This window comes from Epinephelus fuscoguttatus, linkage group LG23 (assembly GCF_011397635.1).
Source record: "Epinephelus fuscoguttatus linkage group LG23, E.fuscoguttatus.final_Chr_v1".
In the NCBI taxonomy this organism is placed as follows: domain Eukaryota; kingdom Metazoa; phylum Chordata; class Actinopteri; order Perciformes; family Serranidae; genus Epinephelus; species Epinephelus fuscoguttatus.
The window spans coordinates 29574062-29596065 of NC_064774.1; the positions used below are offsets into that span (position 1 = coordinate 29574062).

At 40.7% G+C, this 22004-nt stretch overlaps 1 protein-coding gene across 2 annotated transcripts in view; it reads right to left on the reverse strand.

Moving 5' to 3' along the window:
* The window catches only part of LOC125883513 (RAS guanyl-releasing protein 2-like), a 53494-nt gene that overhangs the window by 21769 nt on the left and 9721 nt on the right, over positions 1 to 22004 (reverse strand). For both annotated transcript variants that reach the window (XM_049567830.1, XM_049567829.1), the window contains exons 2-9: positions 15901 to 16036; positions 15505 to 15607; positions 15241 to 15297; positions 14829 to 14960; positions 14296 to 14446; positions 11879 to 12052; positions 6312 to 6428; positions 5395 to 5676 (exon numbers count right to left, since the gene is read on the reverse strand). In XM_049567830.1, coding sequence (XP_049423787.1) covers positions 5395 to 5676; positions 6312 to 6428; positions 11879 to 12052; positions 14296 to 14446; positions 14829 to 14960; positions 15241 to 15297; positions 15505 to 15607; positions 15901 to 15970 — 1086 coding nt within the window. In that variant the 5' untranslated portion in view covers positions 15971 to 16036. The remainder of the gene's footprint in view (positions 1 to 5394; positions 5677 to 6311; positions 6429 to 11878; positions 12053 to 14295; positions 14447 to 14828; positions 14961 to 15240; positions 15298 to 15504; positions 15608 to 15900; positions 16037 to 22004) is intronic.

The window sequence follows — 22004 nt, forward strand, 5'->3', positions numbered from 1 at the left end:
GCAGCAAGGTGAGCAGTAAACCAACTGTGTTGAGCACAAATATTTTCAGGAGATGTGAAATTATTCCTAAATCAGGGGTTGCAATCTTCTCCCCAAATATGACTATCATCACTTGACCCAGTAGATTGCAGAATAATGAAGGCTGTATGAGCTGTTAAAGCTTGTAAATGGGCCTTTGAGCTGAGATTATTTTACTGTTCTCAGACATCAAGAATAAACAGCCATGCTCAAAATACTTTGATGGTTTTTTCTTTTTGTATGGCATTTATGAAGAGAGTGTCTGTCTGCATTGTTTCAGCAGCTCTCAGAGCACCCTCCTTCATTCTTAGCATTCATCTCCATCACAAAATTAATTCATTTCTGCATAAATTCTCTGCAAAAGGAGCCTTTTAAAGGCATAGCCAAATGTAAATATCTGGGAAATACAAACAGTTGACCAAATAAGTGACCAAATAAGGCTGCTGTGTACCTTCACTGAAACTGTTCAGTATTTATTTGAGTTCCAAATGTTTATAGTGTCATTTTTTCAACTTTGAGAGCACTGCAACTAAAATATCGATCACCTAAATCATATTAGAGTAGCAGTAAATAAAAATAAATAATCAAATCAATCAATCAAATTAATAGTATAAGTTACAGAAGCCCTGAGAGGCAAGCAAGATGGGTTTGGGTTTTTTTTTTTTATGTGTTTTCCCCATCACTGAAAACAGATGCATTTTTTTTCCAAGATCATTTTTTCAAGTTTATTTTTTCATCTGTGAAAAGCGATGATTTTTTTATAGTATCACACAGCAAAAATTATCAAGAAAAACAAAGAATTCACCTGTTTCCACAGATGATCAATAAAAATATTTCTAAAAACACCAGTTTTCACAGGTTGCTTTTTTTTCCTCTCAGGGCTTCCATATAAAGATGTTAATGAAATAATAATTTAATTCTAATTTGAGTGAATTGACCCTTTGATTTTGGCCAACATCTATTTTTTTGCAAACACCAAAGAAGATGAGTGTTTCAGTTCACACACTTCTATATTTCTAGGAATTCAACACAAAGACCTTTTCACACACAGACCTGTTCATTATAATGTACACAGCCACTATGGCAACAGGTGAGAGAGCAGCATCTATTTTTTGCTCAAACTAAAATGCTGCAGCCAAGTGCCACATGTTATCATCCACTGCATCCATTGTTGTCCTCACATTATTTTCCTCAGAGCTATTCTCTTACCGTAATTGTGTTTCCTGGCTTTTATTGAGTTGAAGTGGGAAGTGCGGAAGGGGGAAAAAAGGCTTTTCTCCTTGTTTGGTCGTCTGATTTAGTGATGCTTGTTGTATTTCAGTGAAAAGGTTAACTGTGACTTGTTCACCACATCCAAGATCATTTGGTAGAATTTGAATTATCTGAAGGGCTGATGAATTTGAATCAAACAGGAGGAAAGTATGATTAAACTTGTGTGGTTTGCAGGCATGCCCGTGTAGAGATTATTTTGAAGGATGTATCGACTTTCTTTCCATCTCCTTGCGCTCATCCCCTCAGACTCAAGATAGATAAAGTCCAATAAGCACTGGCATAAGATAATTGGGTATTGACTCTGTCCAGCAAACTTCCCTGGTTCCCCTCGGCTCCAAAACCTGTCAAGTTGTTTTCTTTCATTCATTTTCACAGAAAAAAAAGGGGGGGCGCCAGCTACAATCTCACGCGAACACCTGCAGCCGGATTGAGTGATTAATCCCTTGGGATTGTTTAAATACAGAGAGCTTCTCAAATTCAGGAAACTCTTATCTGCATCTGCCAAAAATACTCACACACACTCAGGGGTTTGGTGTGAAGTGCCAAAACACAACCCTAGCTTTCATACTGAAGTGCACACAGCAACAAAAACTGAGATCAGCCTCCCTCACTATTCCCAGTTTAAGAGCTTGCACTAAACATAAATTGTAGCTGTATTTAACTGTTTGCTCAGACATAGATAACTATCACTCAGAATATAAAAAGGGTAATTTCCTCAATGATACTTGTAAGCATTTTTAAATTATGCCTTTCCCACATCATTTCACATTACGAGCTTAATGTATTTTATAGGGCAACAATGTGTTTTGAGAAGATTATTTCCTGATGGAGGCTTCAATTTCTTCCTGTCGGTCTTTGGTGATTGATAGGAGTGCAATGTTGGCACAAAGTGTAATATAAGGAGAGGGAGAGAGCATTCCTTTGTAAGCCAAGACAGAAAATAGTCTGGGGAAGAAGCTGCAAAATGACTGTACTGTAAAATGTTTACACTTTTACAGTTTAAAAGGAACCCTATAATACTCTTTTTCAGGCTCATACTTGTATTTAAGGTCTCTACCAGAAGATGTTTATATGCTTGATTTGTAACACCTTTACTTCCCTCATACCGTCTGTGCTGGAACACCTGTATTCACCCTTGGTCTGAGATACTTAAAGCCACACTCCAAAAAGCCCAGTCTGCTCAATCCAGTCTCACTCCAAAGTCATCAACATCCGGTAACTTGCGGCATCGGAAAAAGCCCTCCTTTAACGAGGGCATGATACGTGGCCGGTCACCGTTATATTTTAATGGCGCTTGGCGGCATCGGGGGAAACGCGGGGGACAAGAACAAAAGTTAAAGCAGCTAAAGTCCGAGTAGAGTTTGTGGGTGCACTGGTGGATGGGTCCAACAAACATCAACTTTCTCCTAGGAGAACGGTGTTCCCATCCCATTAGATTATAAAGCCAAACCCTGTTCTTTTTTTCCTAAACCCAACCATGTGCGTTTGTTGTTGAAGGAAAAAAAACATCAATTTGCAGTGTTGTACCAATGTAGTGCCTTTATTTTGAAAGGGACTGTAAGTAAACTGTAAATTTCCTTTGATAACGGAAGTGCATTTGAAAAAAGACAATGCATGTAACAGGCCGAACTTGACACGGGGTCCCAGAACGTCAACAATCAACACACCCAGGGTGCCTTGCACATCGTATCTGGACGCAAAAGTCCATGACCAATTGCAACATGTGACGAGGTCTTGGGTGAGAATGTGTTGGTCTGCTCTGATTGGTCAGCATTAGGCCCATTTCCACTGAAGAAGTTCCTGGTACTATCTGGGGGGCAGGAACTACTACAGGAACGTCCCCTCGGCCCTCTCAACCGCCGTGTCTCCACGGCGAGAGCGGAGAGAGAGCAGAGTAGGAGGAAGGTTCCTGTAAAGTCACCGGGCTCTGTATGTGATGTGATCGTTGCGCGACCATTTTGACCAGAGCGACGTAGGGGTGTGGGGACGCCATTAGCCGTGTCTGTAATAACTCCGGTCACGGTCCGTGAAAAAAATATTTTTTCCAGCAGATGTCTTAGTTACAACATGATTGAGCTAACTGGAGTAGTTTCATGTCGTATCCAACAACGGGAGGCTTTTAACAGATGACGTCCTGATGTTAGCTTTGCTGCTGCTGTTAGCTGTCCCTGATGCTTGTCAGCTGATGCTTTCTAGACATCGTGATTTCCCAAAACTGAATAAACACCATACATAGCAACACAAAACTGCTTTGCTAGTTCAATCATGTTGTAACTAAGATCTCCGCTGGAAAAAATATTTTTTCACGGACCGTTTAATGAGTTATTACAGTCACCGCTAACAGCTAATGGTAATCCCAGCTAATCTACGATAACCATGTTATTAATTACAAAACGTCACATCCCGCCTTGAGTATATCCAGTCAGCACCAAGTAATCCCCAAGCCCCAGCCAGGAGTTTCTCGGGGCCGTTCTGAGTACCTACTCCGAGGCAGGGACTTGTTTAGCCCCTGTAAAAGTTGCGGAACTCTGTCCTTCGGGGGTGGTTCCTGCGGTGGAGACACGCACCAACAGCTCCGGCCCCATAAAATTACCCTGAAGTTCCTGCGGTGGAAACGGGCCTAATGTTGAGACTTTCGTATAGCAAAGTCTCTGGATCACTGCAGCCAGGGGAATAACAGAAGGCAGAAGGCCTGAAGGGCAAGGTGAAAGTAGAATCCCTATGGGAAGCCATGTATTATAGAAATGACCCATCGGTGTTAAAAGGATTCTCCCAGAGGGAACTATAAATACTTTCAATGCCAGGCAATAAGAACAGAAAACATCATCAAAGCTGGAGTTACATGGTTTTCAAATGACCTCCCAGCCTTGGTAATTACGATACAAGATTACTAACCATTTGGCTAAAAATGCCAAGAGCACTGCACAGTTCTTATGTCAAAATGAGGGATTACAGGGATTGCTACATATATTTGCCTAGTTATTTGAAACTTTGGCCACATTTAATATGAACGTCCTTTATTGTAACTTTAAGACACAAAATACAAAAAGCATAATAGGTCCCCTTTGATAGCACTGATGACACAATATAGCAATGCAATCTCTCAAAATCAAGACTTCCCTGCAGAAGTGTTGAGATTTAAAAGGAGAAACTGACTCCACTGAGGTCCTCTTTTAAGTCATTTCAAAGCCAAAACGTTCTGACAGCAAAAGCTCTTTAGTCTTTACTTAGGATACAGGAACAGACAAAAGGCTTCAGAGCAGGTTAACAATTTAAAGTTCAGTGGAGTTCAACAAAGGCATGCTTAAACTGAGGTTGTGACTCTTTGTCCTGGGTGACAGCACAATGCTAGAAAATTGAGTCTGGCAACCAGATAGCAGTGTTTCAGCAGTCAACCAAAGATATTTAGTGTACTCATCATTATTATGCAGCCTGTGGAAACAGTTTTGATGTTTTCTGTGGCTCTGTAGGAGCTTTCCAAAGTGAAAAAATAATCCTGATGATGTCATCAGAGTAATCTCAGATCGGGTTCCTGGTTTAAACTTTTTATCTGCATTGAGTAGATGACATTCTGCTGTTTATTGTTAAAATACTGTAGGTTGAAGTATCAATCTATCTCTATTATGTCTTGCTTGTCAATCTCAATATAATCTATTTTTACAGCAGTCCTGTATTATGATATAAAGGCTGCTCTCACCACTGTGGACCACATCTATTTGAGACAGGAATACTGCGAGCTTGGAGGTTAATGTTTTGAATGCCTTGGTTACGTATAATCTCTGGCCTTTGTCTGTTCACAGATTTCGTCCCAGCTGGCTGCTGTTCAGTCGGTCTGACCACGAGCCAATCAAATCAAGGCAGAACAAATTCTGTGTATCAAACAGACTGCCTCTTACACCGGCTGTGTGCTCGGCCTTCTCAAAGTTTTTCCTCCTACTTCAATGCTGTCTGGGCGCCTTCAAATTTTGCACTTTGTGATGAATAACCAACTCACAGCACCTGATTCAGGACCTGATTTTACCCGGCACAAGCTGTTACATCTTTAATTTGAGCCTAACACCTTGAACGCTGCACATACACATTCTGTCCACTCTTTGCACTCACTGTAAGCAGGTTGAGCAGGTCCGTGTTGGCGTCGATGTTCGGCGGCGTGGCCTGGATCAGTGCCAGCTCTTGCAGGATGGCGTACAGCTGTTGGGTCTTAGCCAGGTTGACCCGCGTCTTCTCTTTGTCGGCCCAGTCTGGCAGCGCCACGTGCACGGCTATGAGGTCTTTCAGGTGCACACCGAGGATGGGGAATCGGAAGCCCGAGCACTCGGAGAAGCGCTTGCGGTATTGACTGTAGTTTCCACATGATGTCACCAGTTCAATGAGGTTGTTAAAAACCTGCAGGTTGAGTAAATGGAGGGGGATGAAAATAATTTAAGGGTTATGTTGTCAGGGTTAGGCTTAGGAGGTTAGGTGGCAGACAGTGGCAGACAGACTTGCACAGTGAAAGTAAGCCTTGCAGGGAACCAATCTAAATGCTGGTGATGTCATTATTCTATAGTCATTCACTGTTGTTGTTCAATGAACATTTACTTCATAAAGATGAATTAAAGCAAAAAAAAAAACGGGTATATTTCCACTTCAAGGGTGGACAAAATGGAAAGGGGTAAGATGAGACTTGGCAGCAAACAGGAAGCCTATCTCAAGAGAGACTTGTTTAGAAGTATCACAAACACTCTGGAAAACTTTACTCCAGATGGACTTACATAACTGACTGCAACTCCCCCAACAACAGTTGCATTCCAGTTATATGGCTCAAATTCATGGTTCTAAAAAGCCACCGTGTAGGAGTAACAGGCACAGATAAGGAGCTTGGCAGCTCACAAGGAGGACATGTGGATTACTGAATCAAGATCCAATATCAGTTGGTAGCTAAGAGCATCGACATGCAGTGAATATTGAATTTGTGTGGCAGTGTTAGGCTGTTGATGCCAGAGAGAGATCAGTGATGGTTGGGAGGATGGATACTGCACCTTGTTGGTCTCTGCACTGATGTGGGTTTGCGTGTCTTTGAGACGAGATATGGAGCTGTTGCTGAGGCCGCCCACCACAGCCATCAGTGTGTTGAAGTTCTGCAACTGCAGCAGCTTCTGTGGACGAGAAGGAGGAAATATTAGGAGTGAGGGCGAAAGAGGAGACAGTGAATGACTGTGAAAGCCACTGCCAAAGAGGATCTAAAAAGGAGAGCAAAAGAGTGAGGGTGGCACAGGTTAAAAAAACTATGTACAGTATGAGGAGTCAGGAAAGAGAAAACCCTCAAAATATAAAGCCAGAGACTAGCGTTCAGCAGCCCACATGCACATCCACACATAACCATATTAAAGTATTGGCCTACCAAGATATTACTGAATTTTCTAACCTGTCTATGTCAAACTTAAGCTAACACTTTGTGAATGGCGCTCTGCAGGGCTCCCCGCTGCCCTTCAGCCTGCATGGCATCTCACAGAAAATCAATGGGGTCGCAGCTGTGTGGGAGGGCTGCCAGAGGGGATCATTTGATTCAGCTCAAACACCCTTTAGAATCAATTGGCAAAGCAATGTGGAAAGCAGCCCAGCATTCGCAGAGTATGTTCGCCTAAACTGCACGTGCATGTGACCACGAGCGAGGCCTGAGAAAGGTGTCATTGTCAATATGCCAGGGCTTCCCACTGGGTATACAATACATCTATTGTATGATGGGGTTCGGAGATGGAATTCATCCTCTTGTCAATTAATTGCTATCACAGAGCCAATTGGTGATGTGGCTATTTATGAAAGCCGAAGGCACAGACCAAACATATTGTAAAATTGATTGAAATGGAGCTTTACAATAGGCATGAAAGGGATGTTTTTGCATTTAAAATTATAACACAATGCGCAGTCAAGACTTATGAACATGAGCCATTAGTAATGCACGCCCAACAGGAAGCTTAAATGGGACACAACCAGCACACCCTGAAGCTTTGAGAAATGTCAAGTGTGTCAAGGCTACCTTCTGTGCTGCCTCTGAATACATCTGAAATCAGCTTGAACATAATTTTTGTCCCTGCATGTGCTCACACCAGGATGCTTTTCTGAATACCAAAGTTTGAGGCGTTTCAAATTGGCAGAGAATTGACTACGGGATTTCCAGCAGGGATAGTCTGTTTCTGATGTATCTGCCCAAATGTTCACCCATTATGGATAGATGACAGTCCCAAATGACCTCTGGGCATTACATTCAAAATGAGAAACAGTGATTATCTTTATGAGGACTAGGGGTGTAATGATCCGTCGATCTGGACTGATGTATCAATTCAATGATCAGTATCATCCAGTATCATCAATGCACAATGAAAACATTAATCCATATCATCATCTTTAAAGGGAAACTTGTGTCTCCGCAATGTGGGGAATTTTATGTGCAGATGAATGGTGCTTGGCTTCCCCCCTTGCCAGCAGCACCATGAACTCCCTGCCCACGCCGTGAGCAAAAGTCCACAAGTTGATGTGAAACACATCATTCTGCATCATTAATAATAATACAGGGAGCACCTCAACTCCACTCAACTGCACACACTGCCCACACTGCAGTGACACAGAACTGGTTAAAAATTGGCAACGTACCCCTTTAAGATTCGCCTTTATTTTGATATTCCCATGGTGCGTCTGTGTCACCATCAAACAATGCAGCTCAGAAAGACAAGGATATTTACTCCCTTCTCTGCAATAAATCAGCAGAGTGGAAATATTTTGGATTTTGGATAAAAGACGGGTCAACAGACAAAGCACATGCCATGTGGAAAAAATGCCACTGCTAACTTCTTGCTTTCACGAGGGAAATATTAGCTGCTCTGTAGGCTGCAAATGGAATTCAAAGTTTCTGTTATGTCGAGAGATGCAGTAACTAAATCTAAGTAAGAAAAAGTATAGGCGAAAAAAAAAAGTTCACTTGAAGGGGTGACAGCTTCTTCTGAAACCAAATGTGTTAAATCTGCATACGACATAACCTCAAATCGATTGAAGGAACCTGAACTGAATAAAAATCTTATCATGTTAGACTTAGTGTTATCAGCTAATAATGCATTGTTGTCCAAAGAATTGATATAATGTTATATTGTGATAAAAGTAGGAGTTTACACCTCTAATATGGACACACTACCAGGAATATCAGACAATGGGAATCTGGGAGCTGGTATGCAAAAGACCCCCCACCTCTCCTATGTATGAGCAAGAAACGCACTTTATATTTGTTTAGCCTCTTTTTGTGTTGTTGTTTTAAATCTCCTTATCATTATAATGCATCACTTTTTTGTCTCTGTGTTATCATTATGTCTCTTTGAGGTAATTTTGTGTCTCTTTGTGGTAATTCAGTGTCTTATTTGGCTGTTTTGTTTATTTGGTGGCTTTGCCCTTTTTTGTAATTACTTTATGTCTCTTTGCAGTGCCTTTGCATCTCTGTGTGGTCATGCTGAATATTTTCCTAGTCAGTTAATATTAATCTGTGTGACATTTTGCAGATGAGGGCCAGGTTCAGTAATCGTTCCATTAAAAACAGCCAGCACAGTATATAAAAGTAAGGAATATTACATGCGATGTATTGACAGATTCAACTTTTGTCATTGTCAAACAATGCTGTCTTGTAACAAGATTAAGTCCATAGCCATGCTAGCAGCTCTGTCAGTCTGTCCTCAGGTACAGTAATGCTTTGAGCATGATGCTAATGTCAGAATACTCAGTGTTTAGCAGGTCTAATATTTAGCATGGTCATCATCTTACTTTAGCATGTTTGCATGTTAACATATGCTTATTAGCATTACACTCCAAATGATCTGAAAGGTACAGATAGAGTGGTGATATTTGGAAAGGAGGATAGAGACATTAGATCAAGAGGAGATTATTCTCAGGCCTTCTGCCGCTGATCTGTCATAATCATTCATCCCACACAAGACTGGTCAGAATCAGCATCTGTCTCCACCACAACACTGTCAAAGCTTTACAAAATACTGGAAAATGTCCAAGTATTCAATATCAAGGAGGGAAAAACAAGAGCGCGAGACAAGAACTCTGCTGAGGTGTTGCTGTGCTGGTGTACTTAAACAGAGGGAGGTGTTGACCTGCTGAGACCCCACTAAATAAATTATGAGAGACAGAAATTTGTTCTGCAGCTGAAGGGAAGGATAGATGGAGAATGGGTATCAGTCCAGGAGCAGACTTGCAATAAGTAATGAGGATGCATTCACACTGCAGGCTATCGGGATAAATATTCTTTTTTTCCTGCACTTTCTATGGTCGACTGAAGCTCCCTCTCACAGAGATGAGTGAATTGTCACATAGAGAGAGAACCCAGCCCATCTGGCAGACCAAATGATAACATCAAACTGAAATTAAATCAATTACACTGAAGCCCAGGACGGCATTTAGAGGGATGTCTCTGTTGTGAAAGAATGACAGACTCAAGGCATATGTGCAGGGAACCATAAAAGGCAGCAAGCTGGATACTTTGTTTGGGAGTTGGTTGGGAGAGACCAGATTAAGTTAAGATTAGGATTAGAACCATGTTGACCTGTGGATGACCACACATGATTTCAGTTGCTGAGCATAGACATGAAGAGATAAGTTGATAGATGGAGAGCCAAAGGAGTTAAATGTGTCAGACTGTTATTCAGGCTCAATATACAGGGGGAAATCTTTGCAACCAGCAATATAAAAGACAACAGACTCATACAGAGGAATGAGTAAGTAAAGACAAGCCTGGACCTCCCAGTGAAGGCAAAACTTGCAGGAAAAGAGATCATTCGCTATGATAGCAGCATGGCTCCAGGAATAGCAGTGTCAGTCAGTCCACCACTTTGAACTATTTAATGCACTTCCAAGAAATTTTCATTCATTCGTGGCCCTAGACAATGAATCCTAACATTGATGATAACCCGACTTTTCTTCTAAGTTTTAATCTTTGTTATTTTACATGAAAAATAATGACAACTATCAGATGGACTACCCCAAAATGTAGTTCAGATTTTCCGAAAAAGATGAATCCTAATGACTTGGATCCTTTTTCATGGGGCCAACAACATGTCAACATTTTCAAGTATTTTACAGAAGGATCATTTGATTCTTTCTAGCCAATAGAAAGTGCACATAATTCATAATTAAGTAATGACACACTGTGTCTTATTTGTACATTCTCTTCTTTGTAGAACAAAGCTCATCCTCTTTTAGGAATTATGACATTTTATTGTTCTTTTTTTTTTTTTTTTTTTTTTTTGTTGTTTGTGAAAATCTCAACTCAATTGCCAGAAAAAAAATGCTGTCACTGTACATTTCTGCAAACCTTGGATAGGTTATTTTTGCATGTTATTATGTTGCAGATATGCTGAAACTTTATGTTTCAACAGTGCTGTGGCTAACATGTGGTTAGGTTTAGGCACAAAAAACACTTGGTACTGGTTAGGAAAAGATCATGTTTTGGCTTGAAATACACAGTTTGGGCAAAATCCTGGCTGGAAAAGTAGTTATGTCTTGATAAAAAACAATTGCTTTTCATGCCACTATCCCCACTGAAAACAAAGCAATGGTCGCCACAGAACACCCACGCTTGGTGCCTATAAAACAGTGACAGGTTGCTGCAAAACACCAATGTTTGGTGCCTCATAAGCGGATGGAAAAACAGCAACAGGTCACAAAAACAGCATCCACATTTGGTGCCTTAAAAGGCAATAGAAAAACAGCAACAGGTCTCTACAAAACCCACGCTTAGCCCCTGAAATACTGCTGAAAAAACTGCAACCGGTCACTACAAAACACCCACGTTTGGTGCCTAATAGCCTGTTGGAAACACGGCAAAGATTGGTTTTGCTGTTTGTTGGTTTCAAACAGTGGTCTGCAGTGGTCTGCACCTTGGCAGCACCTTGCCTAGGAGACACACCATCCACCATCCCCTCCACATCCCGATGGGTTAGTCTGCTTATAAACTGCATCACTTTAGAAACATTGATATAATAGGTAAGAAACCTGTAAATGTAATGTATTCGTTGTTTGCTGATATGCACAATGCCAACATTTTCTTCTAGCAACTGGGGTGGAAAATGTTGCATCCCAAATTTAGGTGATTTGTATTCTTTTAAATACAGTTTTACATGCTCCTCCAGTGTTTGAGACAATTTAACAACCCCCTAGGCCCATAAAAGCTTTGCCAAAAATGCATCATCACCCAGCTAAAACAAGACTTTCTTAATTCACTTTCCTCTAACAGCAGCATTATGTTAAAGAGCTCTCAGTGGGCATCTGAACATGCTAATATCTCTAAAGCCTTTTTAAATTAAGTTCACTTTTCCTCACACTGAACGGTAATGATCATATCCGTATGTGCGTGCGTGCAAGTCATCAAGGCTTCACCCTGACTTTTCCCCTTCTCTCCACATCTCTTGGTTTTATCTGTAATTCACCTTTTTACGACTTCCTCTCCTCTTGCTCTGTGGCTCCAGGCAGTTACCTCTTATCAGTCTGCCTGTACATGCAAAAACTCCCTCCAGCTCTGTCTGAAAAAGGTTTGCAGTCTTAACAGGCCCAAGAGACAGACCTGTGCCACTCTGATGAAGTGGGAGATGACGGCGGCTCTCTGCGGGGCAGTGGGCTTGCTGAGAACCATGAGCTGGATCCATTGGGAGACACTGTTGAAAAGGGTGATGAAACGCTCCAGGATGGGGTTATCCACTGTGCAGCCGTGCATCACAAAGCTGTGGTAGTCCTGAAACTGAAAGCAGGAAGGGGCATGACACATTTTACTGTATATCCCAGTATTTTTGCATATCCAAAAGATTATATCCTCAAATGTTGTTGTAAAATGTCAGGAAAGGTCTAACAAAAGACATACTGAGTTACATAACATTTACATTTTGGGGAAAGTATAATCCAATCCACCATCCAGCACCCTTAAAGCTCACTAACATGGGGTAAGCAATTTTATTTGGGCATCACTGGACACAAATCCCATAATAACTTTTGACCATGTTAGACTTCTGCACCTCCTCTTGGCTCTGTTTTCAGGCTTTAGAAAATTTTGCCCATGACTGGAGACTTTGGCCAATCATAGGTCATTTTAGAGAGATGAGGTGTCTATTGGCTGTTGGTGCAAAAGTTGAAGAGTATGTTGCTTATAGTTTAGCTTTCTGCAAACCAGAGCCAAAGGCTAACGGCTGCAGCCTTAAGTTCAAATTTAAGTAGCTAATGTTAGCTAGAGCCTTGAATCACAGTGTGTCCTCCACCTCACTCCCTGCAACTACAGACCACCTCATCAGGAGAGCCCCCAGTCGGCAGCCATAGCAATCGAAAGCCAGCCAGGCTCGGCAAACTTTCTGTTGCTGCTGTCACACAGGTTTGGCCCTGATCACACAGAAAGCATTTTAGCAGCTGGAGGTGATTTTGTGATTGTTTTTAATGACAATGAAGCTTTTTGCTCACTGTTTTTGCATTGCTAAGCGCCTCACCTTTCTGCACTCCAGTTGCCTGGCATTTTTGCCAGAGCGCTCTGAACTCCTCAAGTTAGGTAGGAGAAACACAAAGCTATACAACTTCACAATTTCAATAGAAATCAGTAGGCGTGAAAGCATATAAGTGCAGCACTTGATATGGCCGTTATCTAGGTGAAGCTCCTGGACCAATTGGTGGTACTCCCCGTAATCCACCCTCTTTTTTAGGGTCTCATGTACCCACATAGATCTCCGTTTCCCTGTGCCCAACAAACTATTTACTGACAGCCTCTCACCCTCAAACAGAGCAAGTACCCTCTACCTGTCAATTTTAGGAACTAGCTACCAATTACTATGAAATGAATAAAATAAAATAAACGGATGATTGATTACATGGTTAGGGTAGGAGGTGATGGGGTGGTTGCCTGGCAACAATAAAAAGATGCAGTAAGGATTTTTTTTTTTTAATTCCTCCACCTAAACAAAAGGCAGTGTGCTTTCTGTGTGATCAGGGCCTTAGACCTAAGGCTGCCACTGGCCGTTGGAGGGGTTTGTGCCAGCCAAATTCCAGCTGTTACAGCCGTGACCAAAGATCTGTCCTCCCGTGCTGTTACCGGCTCTCCTCTTGGGGAAGCAGTCCACAGCGGCAGGGAGAGAGGTGGAGGGACTGTGGCGTGGCTAGCAGCCAATTGTTGTTGTATTTGTTTGATAAACAGGGGCGGGGTGAATAAGATTTATTAAATCACTGCATGGGAAACACTTAATGTATGGGGCAGGAGGAGGGTGTAATTTTAAATTCTGCCTTTTCCAGATTTATGCCTACCCCAGCTTTACTCTGTACAGACAGGAAAGTGTAAAACCAAATATTTACTGTATTACAGGGACTTAATAAAACTTTCTATTTCTTGGCTTTGTCCGATTGATTTTTCTGGTGTATTTTAATTGTATTTACCAAATTGTTGAACTATTCCTTTAGGAAAGCAGTGTGGATAACAAAGCAGCCAACTGGCTGATTCACTGACTGATTAAGCCAACCTTTAATGTGGGAAATACAAAGAAAAAAAAACAGATTTGTTTTCACCTACTCTACATGCAGAAAAGCATCATTACTGCACATTATGACCAAAAGGCTAGATTCTCTATATTTCTGTTCTTCGTGGCTTATTTTGTTTTGTATTGAGCCAGAATCTCTTTGTAAGGAGACACACAAAGACAAAGCCAAGACAAATCACCACCGCTGTCCCCATCTTGCCACCAACACCATCACACTTGAATAAATTATCTAAAAGCATCTAAATCAGTGCACACCCAGTCACTGCCTCTGCTTCCCAAAATAACACTCAAAGAGCAAAATGCTTCCAGAAAACAAATATAATTACCACCAATAAAAGTCAATTTTACCCACTATTGCTTAGCAACTAATATAAGCCTGCAGCCTGTGACATTACTTGAGAACTGAAAGAATTTAAGAGCTGTAAAGATCACAGTAGATATACACAACTTCAGCACAGACTGCAGGCAAACTGACCAAGATCTTGCAGAAGGATTTGTACTCCAGGTAGGTCAGGTGTTCAGCCAGTTCACAGGAGTCAAGGTGGTCAAACAGCAGGGACATTTTCCTCTTTTTGGACACTGATGGGACACGCTGAGTCACCTGTCGCTTCCATTTATATGACGGCCTGAGAGAAGCACAAAAATTGGAGGATATTTTACAAAAGGTTTTCTCCTTTTGGGTCTTTTGGCTAAAAAGTACCATTATTGAGCTTTTTCTGTAAATGCAGTATTTATTCCTGGAAGGACATTCCCTCATTTCCCTCATTTGCAAACACTCAGCTGCAGTAAGTCACAAAGCCTTCTACTTATGGGACACTAAAGGGAAGTCGAGGTCACACAGAAATGGCTTTTATGGGAAAAAGAGAAGTCGCTGACCCCGCATAGCACAGCTCAGCAATCTCTGAGAACAGGCAATAAAAAGGGCATGCTGACATAAACGCCCACAGACAGAGACATTCATTCAGGCTGTCAACAACACATGCAGCTTTCAGCGAGCAGTTCACTCACACACTGTCGAGGTCAATGAGCTGACTCTGGCGCTCGTTGCCCTCAGTGGTCAAGAGGTCTTTAAAGTCTTTGATCTGGTCAGCCAGCTCCGGACTCAGATTGAACTCTGCTGGAAACTCAGAGATCCAGTACCTGGAAGGCAGAACAAAGGGATGAAAAGAGGGAAGGGTGATGAATAATACTGGAGGGGGAGAGAGACTTGTTTACATCGACACAATAATGCGATCTAACATTTAAGACCTTTCCCTGATTGTTTTATGTGGTGATTTTCGCCAAGTCAGACAATTTCTGCATGACGTGTTGTTACTGTCAATATTCAACTGTCAACTCACAAACTCATAAATGAATCATCAGAATGAAGTTCAGAGAGAACTTGCATGAGAAGAAATAAAAAAAGATGACAGTTTATTACTTGACAAGGTGGCATATTCTTGTTCGGCGCTCAGCAGTGCAGCTCTCCTCTTGAGATCTTATCTAAAAGTCAAGGTGCAACTTTGAAGCAAAAACTCTCTCTTATATCTCATAAAGATTTAACAGATTTAGGAGAACAGTAAAAAAAAAAAAAAACGATCTGGCCTTGATTCCTTTTTTCTGTCAGCAGCGTGTGAAGTGATATTTGTAGACAAGCACCAAGGAAAACATCTCTGAGGTAGCTGAAAACAAAGGTGAAGGATACTTGAGCACTAGCTTCTTCGCCATGTCGGTTGACGGGATGTACCAAGGGTGCATCATGAGAAACATGCGAACCAAGGAGGTATCCTTCAAAGTGCCCCTTTCATCTATAAGAAGACAACAAAATATGGTTCATCATCAGGAAGATAAAATCACAGGGCAAGCATCACCTGCTATCAGTTAGATCTTATCGTAGCTTTGGTGGTCAGTGAGTGTAGGTCATAGCCTGATCACCAATGTGTCCAGCACCATGGAGAAGACATTTTTTCTAAATTCCACATAATGACATTAATTACAAGAATTATGGTAAAATAATAATAATAATAATGATAATAATAATTTGTTTTTACTCACTCAATTAATGAATACAATTTCAAAGAAATGTGTTCAAATGACCAACCAAAGGCTTGGATGCATGCTTCCACTAGCTCGTCCACTCCGGCCGACTGCTCCGACAATATGGACTCCATCGTCGCTTTCCTCTCTGTTTTTCCCCCTCGTTTCTTTCTCTCTCTGGTTTGACTCTCGTCCTCTCACTGAACACAAAAGAAGATGAAAAGAGAGGATCAAAGGAGAGCAAAATAGAGTAATTGCTGTGTTAAGCAAAGAGAGGGGAAATTAATTTCGTAGTGGTCATGGCTGCGTGTTTGGAATAGTTGTGTGGTCAGTTATTTTTGTATACTGCTTCTCACTGCAGTGAGTGAGATAATCAGGGATTGTTTACAATACATTTAGGGTTGGCGCATTTAATGGGTTTATCTGCCTATCAGTGTCATCCCCCATCCGATATGATGGGTTGAGTTGACTCAACAAATTCAATGTGTCAGTCTGAAAAACCTGCACTGTCAGTAGCTCTATTTGAGGGAGCACAATAATTGGTCCAGCTTTCAGTGGAGAGTTTAAACATCTTTAATGATCTAAATTTATAAGAGGCTTTGCATTTGTATTACTCTTGGTGAGACGCAGAGCTCTGCATCTTTTGACATTTTTAGATACAGCTGTCAATATGATACCTGAGAAGTAATATACAAAAACAGTACCTTTTTGACAACACAAGTAGCTACACAGAATAAAACTGGAAAAGTTTTGACTTGTAGTAAGATAAGTTAAGACTAAGCATCAACCATCAGGGCTGAAAAATAAAGTCAAAACCTGCAGTTCCTCTAATGGCCACTTGAGGCTGGGTCCAAAATTGAGTCAGTCATAATAATTAAGGGCATGGACACTTTGCATGACCTAAAGGCTCTATCTGCTGACATGACGCTATGACGGCAACAACTCTTGCTGGGTAACACAACCCATGCATTCTAAAAAAGTATTGTTAAGTGTTTCGTTGTACTAAAAGACCCTTTAAGGAGTCAGATATTCAGTTTTCCAGTCAGTAGCCTACAGCCGTTTTAGCAAAAATTATGATTAGCATGATCACAGTTTACCGTAGCTCTAAATGCACTGTAATGACCAAGCTAGCTGCTAGATTTACGACAGGAGTCAGCAACCTTGCAGTGGGCTGTTAATGAATATTTGGTAACAAATGTGTCCAACAGTTATTAATATCTTTATTTTTCTCCAAGAACTTTCTATTTTTGGATTTGTAATCAATAACTAGACTCACTGGGGAGACTCAAGGCTAGCCACCATTAATAAGGTTCAGCACCACATTTTTATAAATAGAAAATGTAAGAAAGTCTTGAGGCCCACAACAATAAATTAAAATTAAAATGTAAAAAAAATATTTATTTATTTTTTGCCACCGGGAGAGAAAAGAGCAGATGTGGCTACAGAGCTGCAGGTTGCTTTCCCCTGCATTAGGGTTAGCTCCACCCTCTCATCCAAATATGGTCACTGATGGCTAAAAAAATCCAAGATGTCGACAGCCAAAATGTCAAACTCCAGGCTTTGAAACAGGAGTTCACAAACCAGTGCGAGACATCACAATAGCTACATTCATTATTTTATACAGTCTATGATTATGACTTAGTAGGACATATCTGATCAAAGAATATGTGTGTTAGGTCCTAACTAAATACACTTTTTGATGTTTAATAGAACTAATACATTTACTCAAGCAAAGGATCTGATGTCTTCTTACACCACTGATGAAAACAGTCAGATTTAGAAAAAGAAAATAAAACATCTAAAATATTGGCTGGCAGTTTCAGTTCATGTTGTATCATTATCAAAATTCAAACTTCCACAATTTCTGAAGTCTAATTTGCATCTACACATTGTGATAAGCATGATCAACATGCTGCACCATACTGTAACATGCAAATATGACCATTTTATTGTCAAAATATGACCTATCTAGACAATTTGGCCTGCTTTGACCACAGTGTGGTTTGTTAGAAAGAACTGATAAACAGCCACAAGCACAATCAACAGGAAACCCCTTTTTATCTGTCCTTGACACGCTCCAGTGCAGTCTGTGGTATACAACACAATGCCAGCATGGTAAGTATTAAAGGCACATTGACAAATATCTGGACATGCATGATGGCATTTTGTTCTATCACACGTGTGTTGCAGGAATAAGAAAGAACAAAATGTATGCTGTTTTTCTTGGTGATTGAATAGGTCCTTGCAGCAGGGAACCATGGCAACCACATCTTACTGCCCAGTCACACTTTCACAACATATAGGTACACCTCTACACGCAACACACATGCACAAAACAAGTGTGGTAAGAAGTATGGTTTAAGAGAAAGCGTCACCTGAGGGAGTCTATTGTTTACTATAATCCTGAATGCATTAACTGAGTCTAAAAGAAGTCAAATGCACTAATCTAATCTTCTATATAGGTTACATCTCAATCTGGGGGTAAAATAGGAGATAAAAGAAGCCACTGGACTGTTTGGTTCATTGCTTATAAGCGTAAAGGTAATACTGAGGTTGTGCTCAAGTGATGGAGTTGGGCCACAAAATCCACTATGTTCTCTGCTGCTGCTTCTACTAATGGCTCCCCAGTGTGGCAGTGTGAGAAGGGTGTGATGAGTATGTGTATGTATCTATTGTGCCTGACACAATGAAGCCTTCCATTGCGCTGTCTCTGCTGCAAACACGGTGGGCGGACACACTCAATTACAGGCTTCACGAGCTGTCTCAGCCACACACATGTAAACATGCAGGAATGGAGGGGAAAGAAAAGATAGGGAAAAAAAGGGAACAAGTGTAACGCTAAAGCTTAAATCATCAGTCATGTGGTGAGAGTGAGTGAAAGTCACTATGATGATGAGGAACGAGATAAATTGTCAACTTCAAATCTGTGCTTTTGTAAAGGACGTGGTCAGATCATGGAGAGATAAAGTGTAAAGACATGACAGACTGCTGGACTACAATCAAAATGATGTGCTGTTGCTAAAGATAGACATGAAAGTTCCTGTGAGGATGCTAAGGTCACCACAGGAAATGCGTCTGAGCCATAGAGCAGTGCTGTAAGTCTGAAACCTCAAAGAAAAAATATACCCAGACCTGTGACATCTGGCTCACAACAAGATATGAACCGATACCATTGCTCACATCTCATGAATATAATCAGAGGGAAAGTGGCCTTGCCACACAACAAGAGTCATTATTAATCAGAAAGTCATCTAGACTTGAGCCGAAATGGATTTCTATGTGACAAAGTGGGCATCTGTTTCGCTTCTGCATTTCTAGCGTTCATTTCAGAACAGTCTGTCCTCAAGAGCTGAAGATATTAAACTACTTTCTCATCAGATGCAAGGACCTGTCCATCCCAAGAGGCCCAATGCTGAAAAAGCAGAAAGGCAGAAGGTGTCACCTGTGCACAGGGTGAACCTGCTTTTATTGGAGTCTTGTGAGGCACTGCAGCACAGCCTGAGCCTGTCTTGATGATGATACCATCTCGCCATCCATTCATCATCCCACTGACAGGAGCTCTTTGTCGCAACCCATAGAACAATTCTCTCTGTGCTTTCAGGAGGATCCAGAGATTGATTTATCCTTAATAAGCGCCCCTCTTCTGCCTTTCTTACAATTCTTTAGGTATTTTCCCCACATGATTTCTGATAGTGTTTGATTGATGATTTAGGTAGATTGATTGTTAGGTATACCGCACACTACCAGAGCTTTGGTGTCATCCTTGGTTGCCTGGTGACGACGGTCCAGGGCTATCGATCAGACAGATTAGGGGTGGGTTGAGGGCGCAGCGGGGATAAAGGCAAGTTGACGGGTGCCTGGTCAATCCTGGCCATGCAGAATCTGTTGTGTGCTGTTGCTTTAGTGGGCACTGAAAATGTCACATCCTTAAAAGTGGTTTAGAACCACTGTATACTGCTTCCTTTACTTGAAAAGAACATTAGTTACTGCATAACTACAATATGTGTATACTGTATACTAAGGCTGTTCTCATCTACTGTTTGTACGTATACGTACAAAAAATAATGCACCAATTCTGCGTATAACCCTTGTAATCATGAGCGAGTATTTATGTAGAACTCACGTAATCAGAAAGGCTGTGACCAGTGCTCTGAGGGTAGTAAAGAAAGAAGTAGTATAAATAGCGAAAGTCCATGCAAGGATGCAGGATGGGGGATGGGTCAAACAAACACAGGACTTTCCCCCAGAAAGCCAGTGTTCAGGATCATGTGAAACCAAGTGAATTTTGAGTTATTTCTTAGGTATGTTATCACTCTTTCTAAATCTAACCTATGTAACATTACATTAAGAACATAACTTTACGTTAAGTACCTAATGTAACATGTTTCTTTTCTAAACCTAACCTGCATACCTTAACTTGCATAAACCTACCCTGTGCAACTCTATGTTATGTAACATGACAAGACCTAACCATGTTTCTTTTCCTAAACATAACCTATGTAACTTTACGTTTAATACATTTTAATGCAAAAATTCTACTTGCCTAAATGTAACATACATACATAACTTTACATCAAGTACCCAATGTGTGGAGACCTAACCCTGTTTCTTTTTAAATCTAACTTAACTTTACATTACATACATAACATGACTTCAATTTGTTGGGCGCTAATTTATTAGATGTCATTTGAACCGCTGTATGTGCATTTTCTTAAGATATCATACAGACTGTTAAGGATACCTCAATATAATAGAAATAGTTATTATACCGACCAGAGCTTGTCTACACTGGGCAGTTAAATGTAGGGCTGCAAATAACAATCACTTACTCACTCATATTATTTTATCTGTTCAATTTTTATTTTAGTCAATTTAGAACTGCAAGTAATACTTTCATTGTCTTTCACATTCTGGGGAGTCATTTCTAAATTAATTGTTTTGTATATGAAACATCAGAAAATAGAGAAAAAAAATGGCTGAGCATAGCACACCTTTTCAGATTTAGTCAAAAAACAGTGGAAACCATATTCAACATATTACAAACGCTAGCACTATTTGCAAAGCAAGACACTTAAAGCAACAAATTCAAACCCTTAGAATTTAATGCAGTTGATCTACAGTTTTTAAATAGGCTATTTGTGGGTAAGAATATATTTTCTAACCAATGGAGTAAATTATTTTCCTGCCTAGATTCCATCAGACTAAGCTAAGTACACCTTCAAACAAAAACCACACATTAGAGGGAAACTGGCTGTATAAATCTTAAGCACCTTTTCATGTCTTAAAATTGACACTAGCACTGATTGATGCTTAGACACTGACAGACACACAGATAATGACATCCATCCTGCTATTGATGTTCTCATAATGGGCTCATGTCCATGCTAGTAAATACCCCAAGTTAACGCACAGTCTCCATACAGCCATTGATTTAGTTTTATTCCCTCCCCACTGGCATTTGGGTGAAACAAGTTTGATTGATGTTTTCATGGATAATGGTCACAAGCTAAAAGATGAGGATGCATTTATTCACTCTGATTAGCTATCAGGCAGGCACTAAAAATCACACACAGTCTGTTCATTGTGCCGCACACCAACATGTTAAAAGGTTCTATTTCTAAGCCACACTAGCAGCGGTGCTCTCAGAATGGCAATGTTGGCTGGTCACTCCATCATGTCAACCAAGTGATGGACTAACTTTCGTCATTAGGATGTACTGTACTTTAATTGAGAGCCACTCAGTGGCACAGCCAAAGGGTGGCCAAGTGAGGTCCATGGTCACCTTGATACAACCGCTGGCCCCACCACAAGCCCTTCCCTCACAAAAACAATATAAAATAACAGAGGTCCACTGTGTGGTGTTTTTAAACTTGAGAAGACTTGTTCCCAATAGTTTTTTTTTTTGCTTACAATCAATGTACTTCTATAATTTAAAGTTTTGTATTTATCTTTTTATTGATTGGATTGATGCAGAACTCAGTGTTAACTGTACTGGTATTAGTCTGTGCGCATCAGATAACTACTGTTATTAAATGTAAAATAAGAAACCAAAGTACAAGTATGTAATTCCTTACCTTAAATATTGACATAGTTTTCAACTCACCTATATACTTTGACAGCATAATCAAATTCCTGAAATCCAGTTTTGACTTTTGGTTGTGGTGTGCC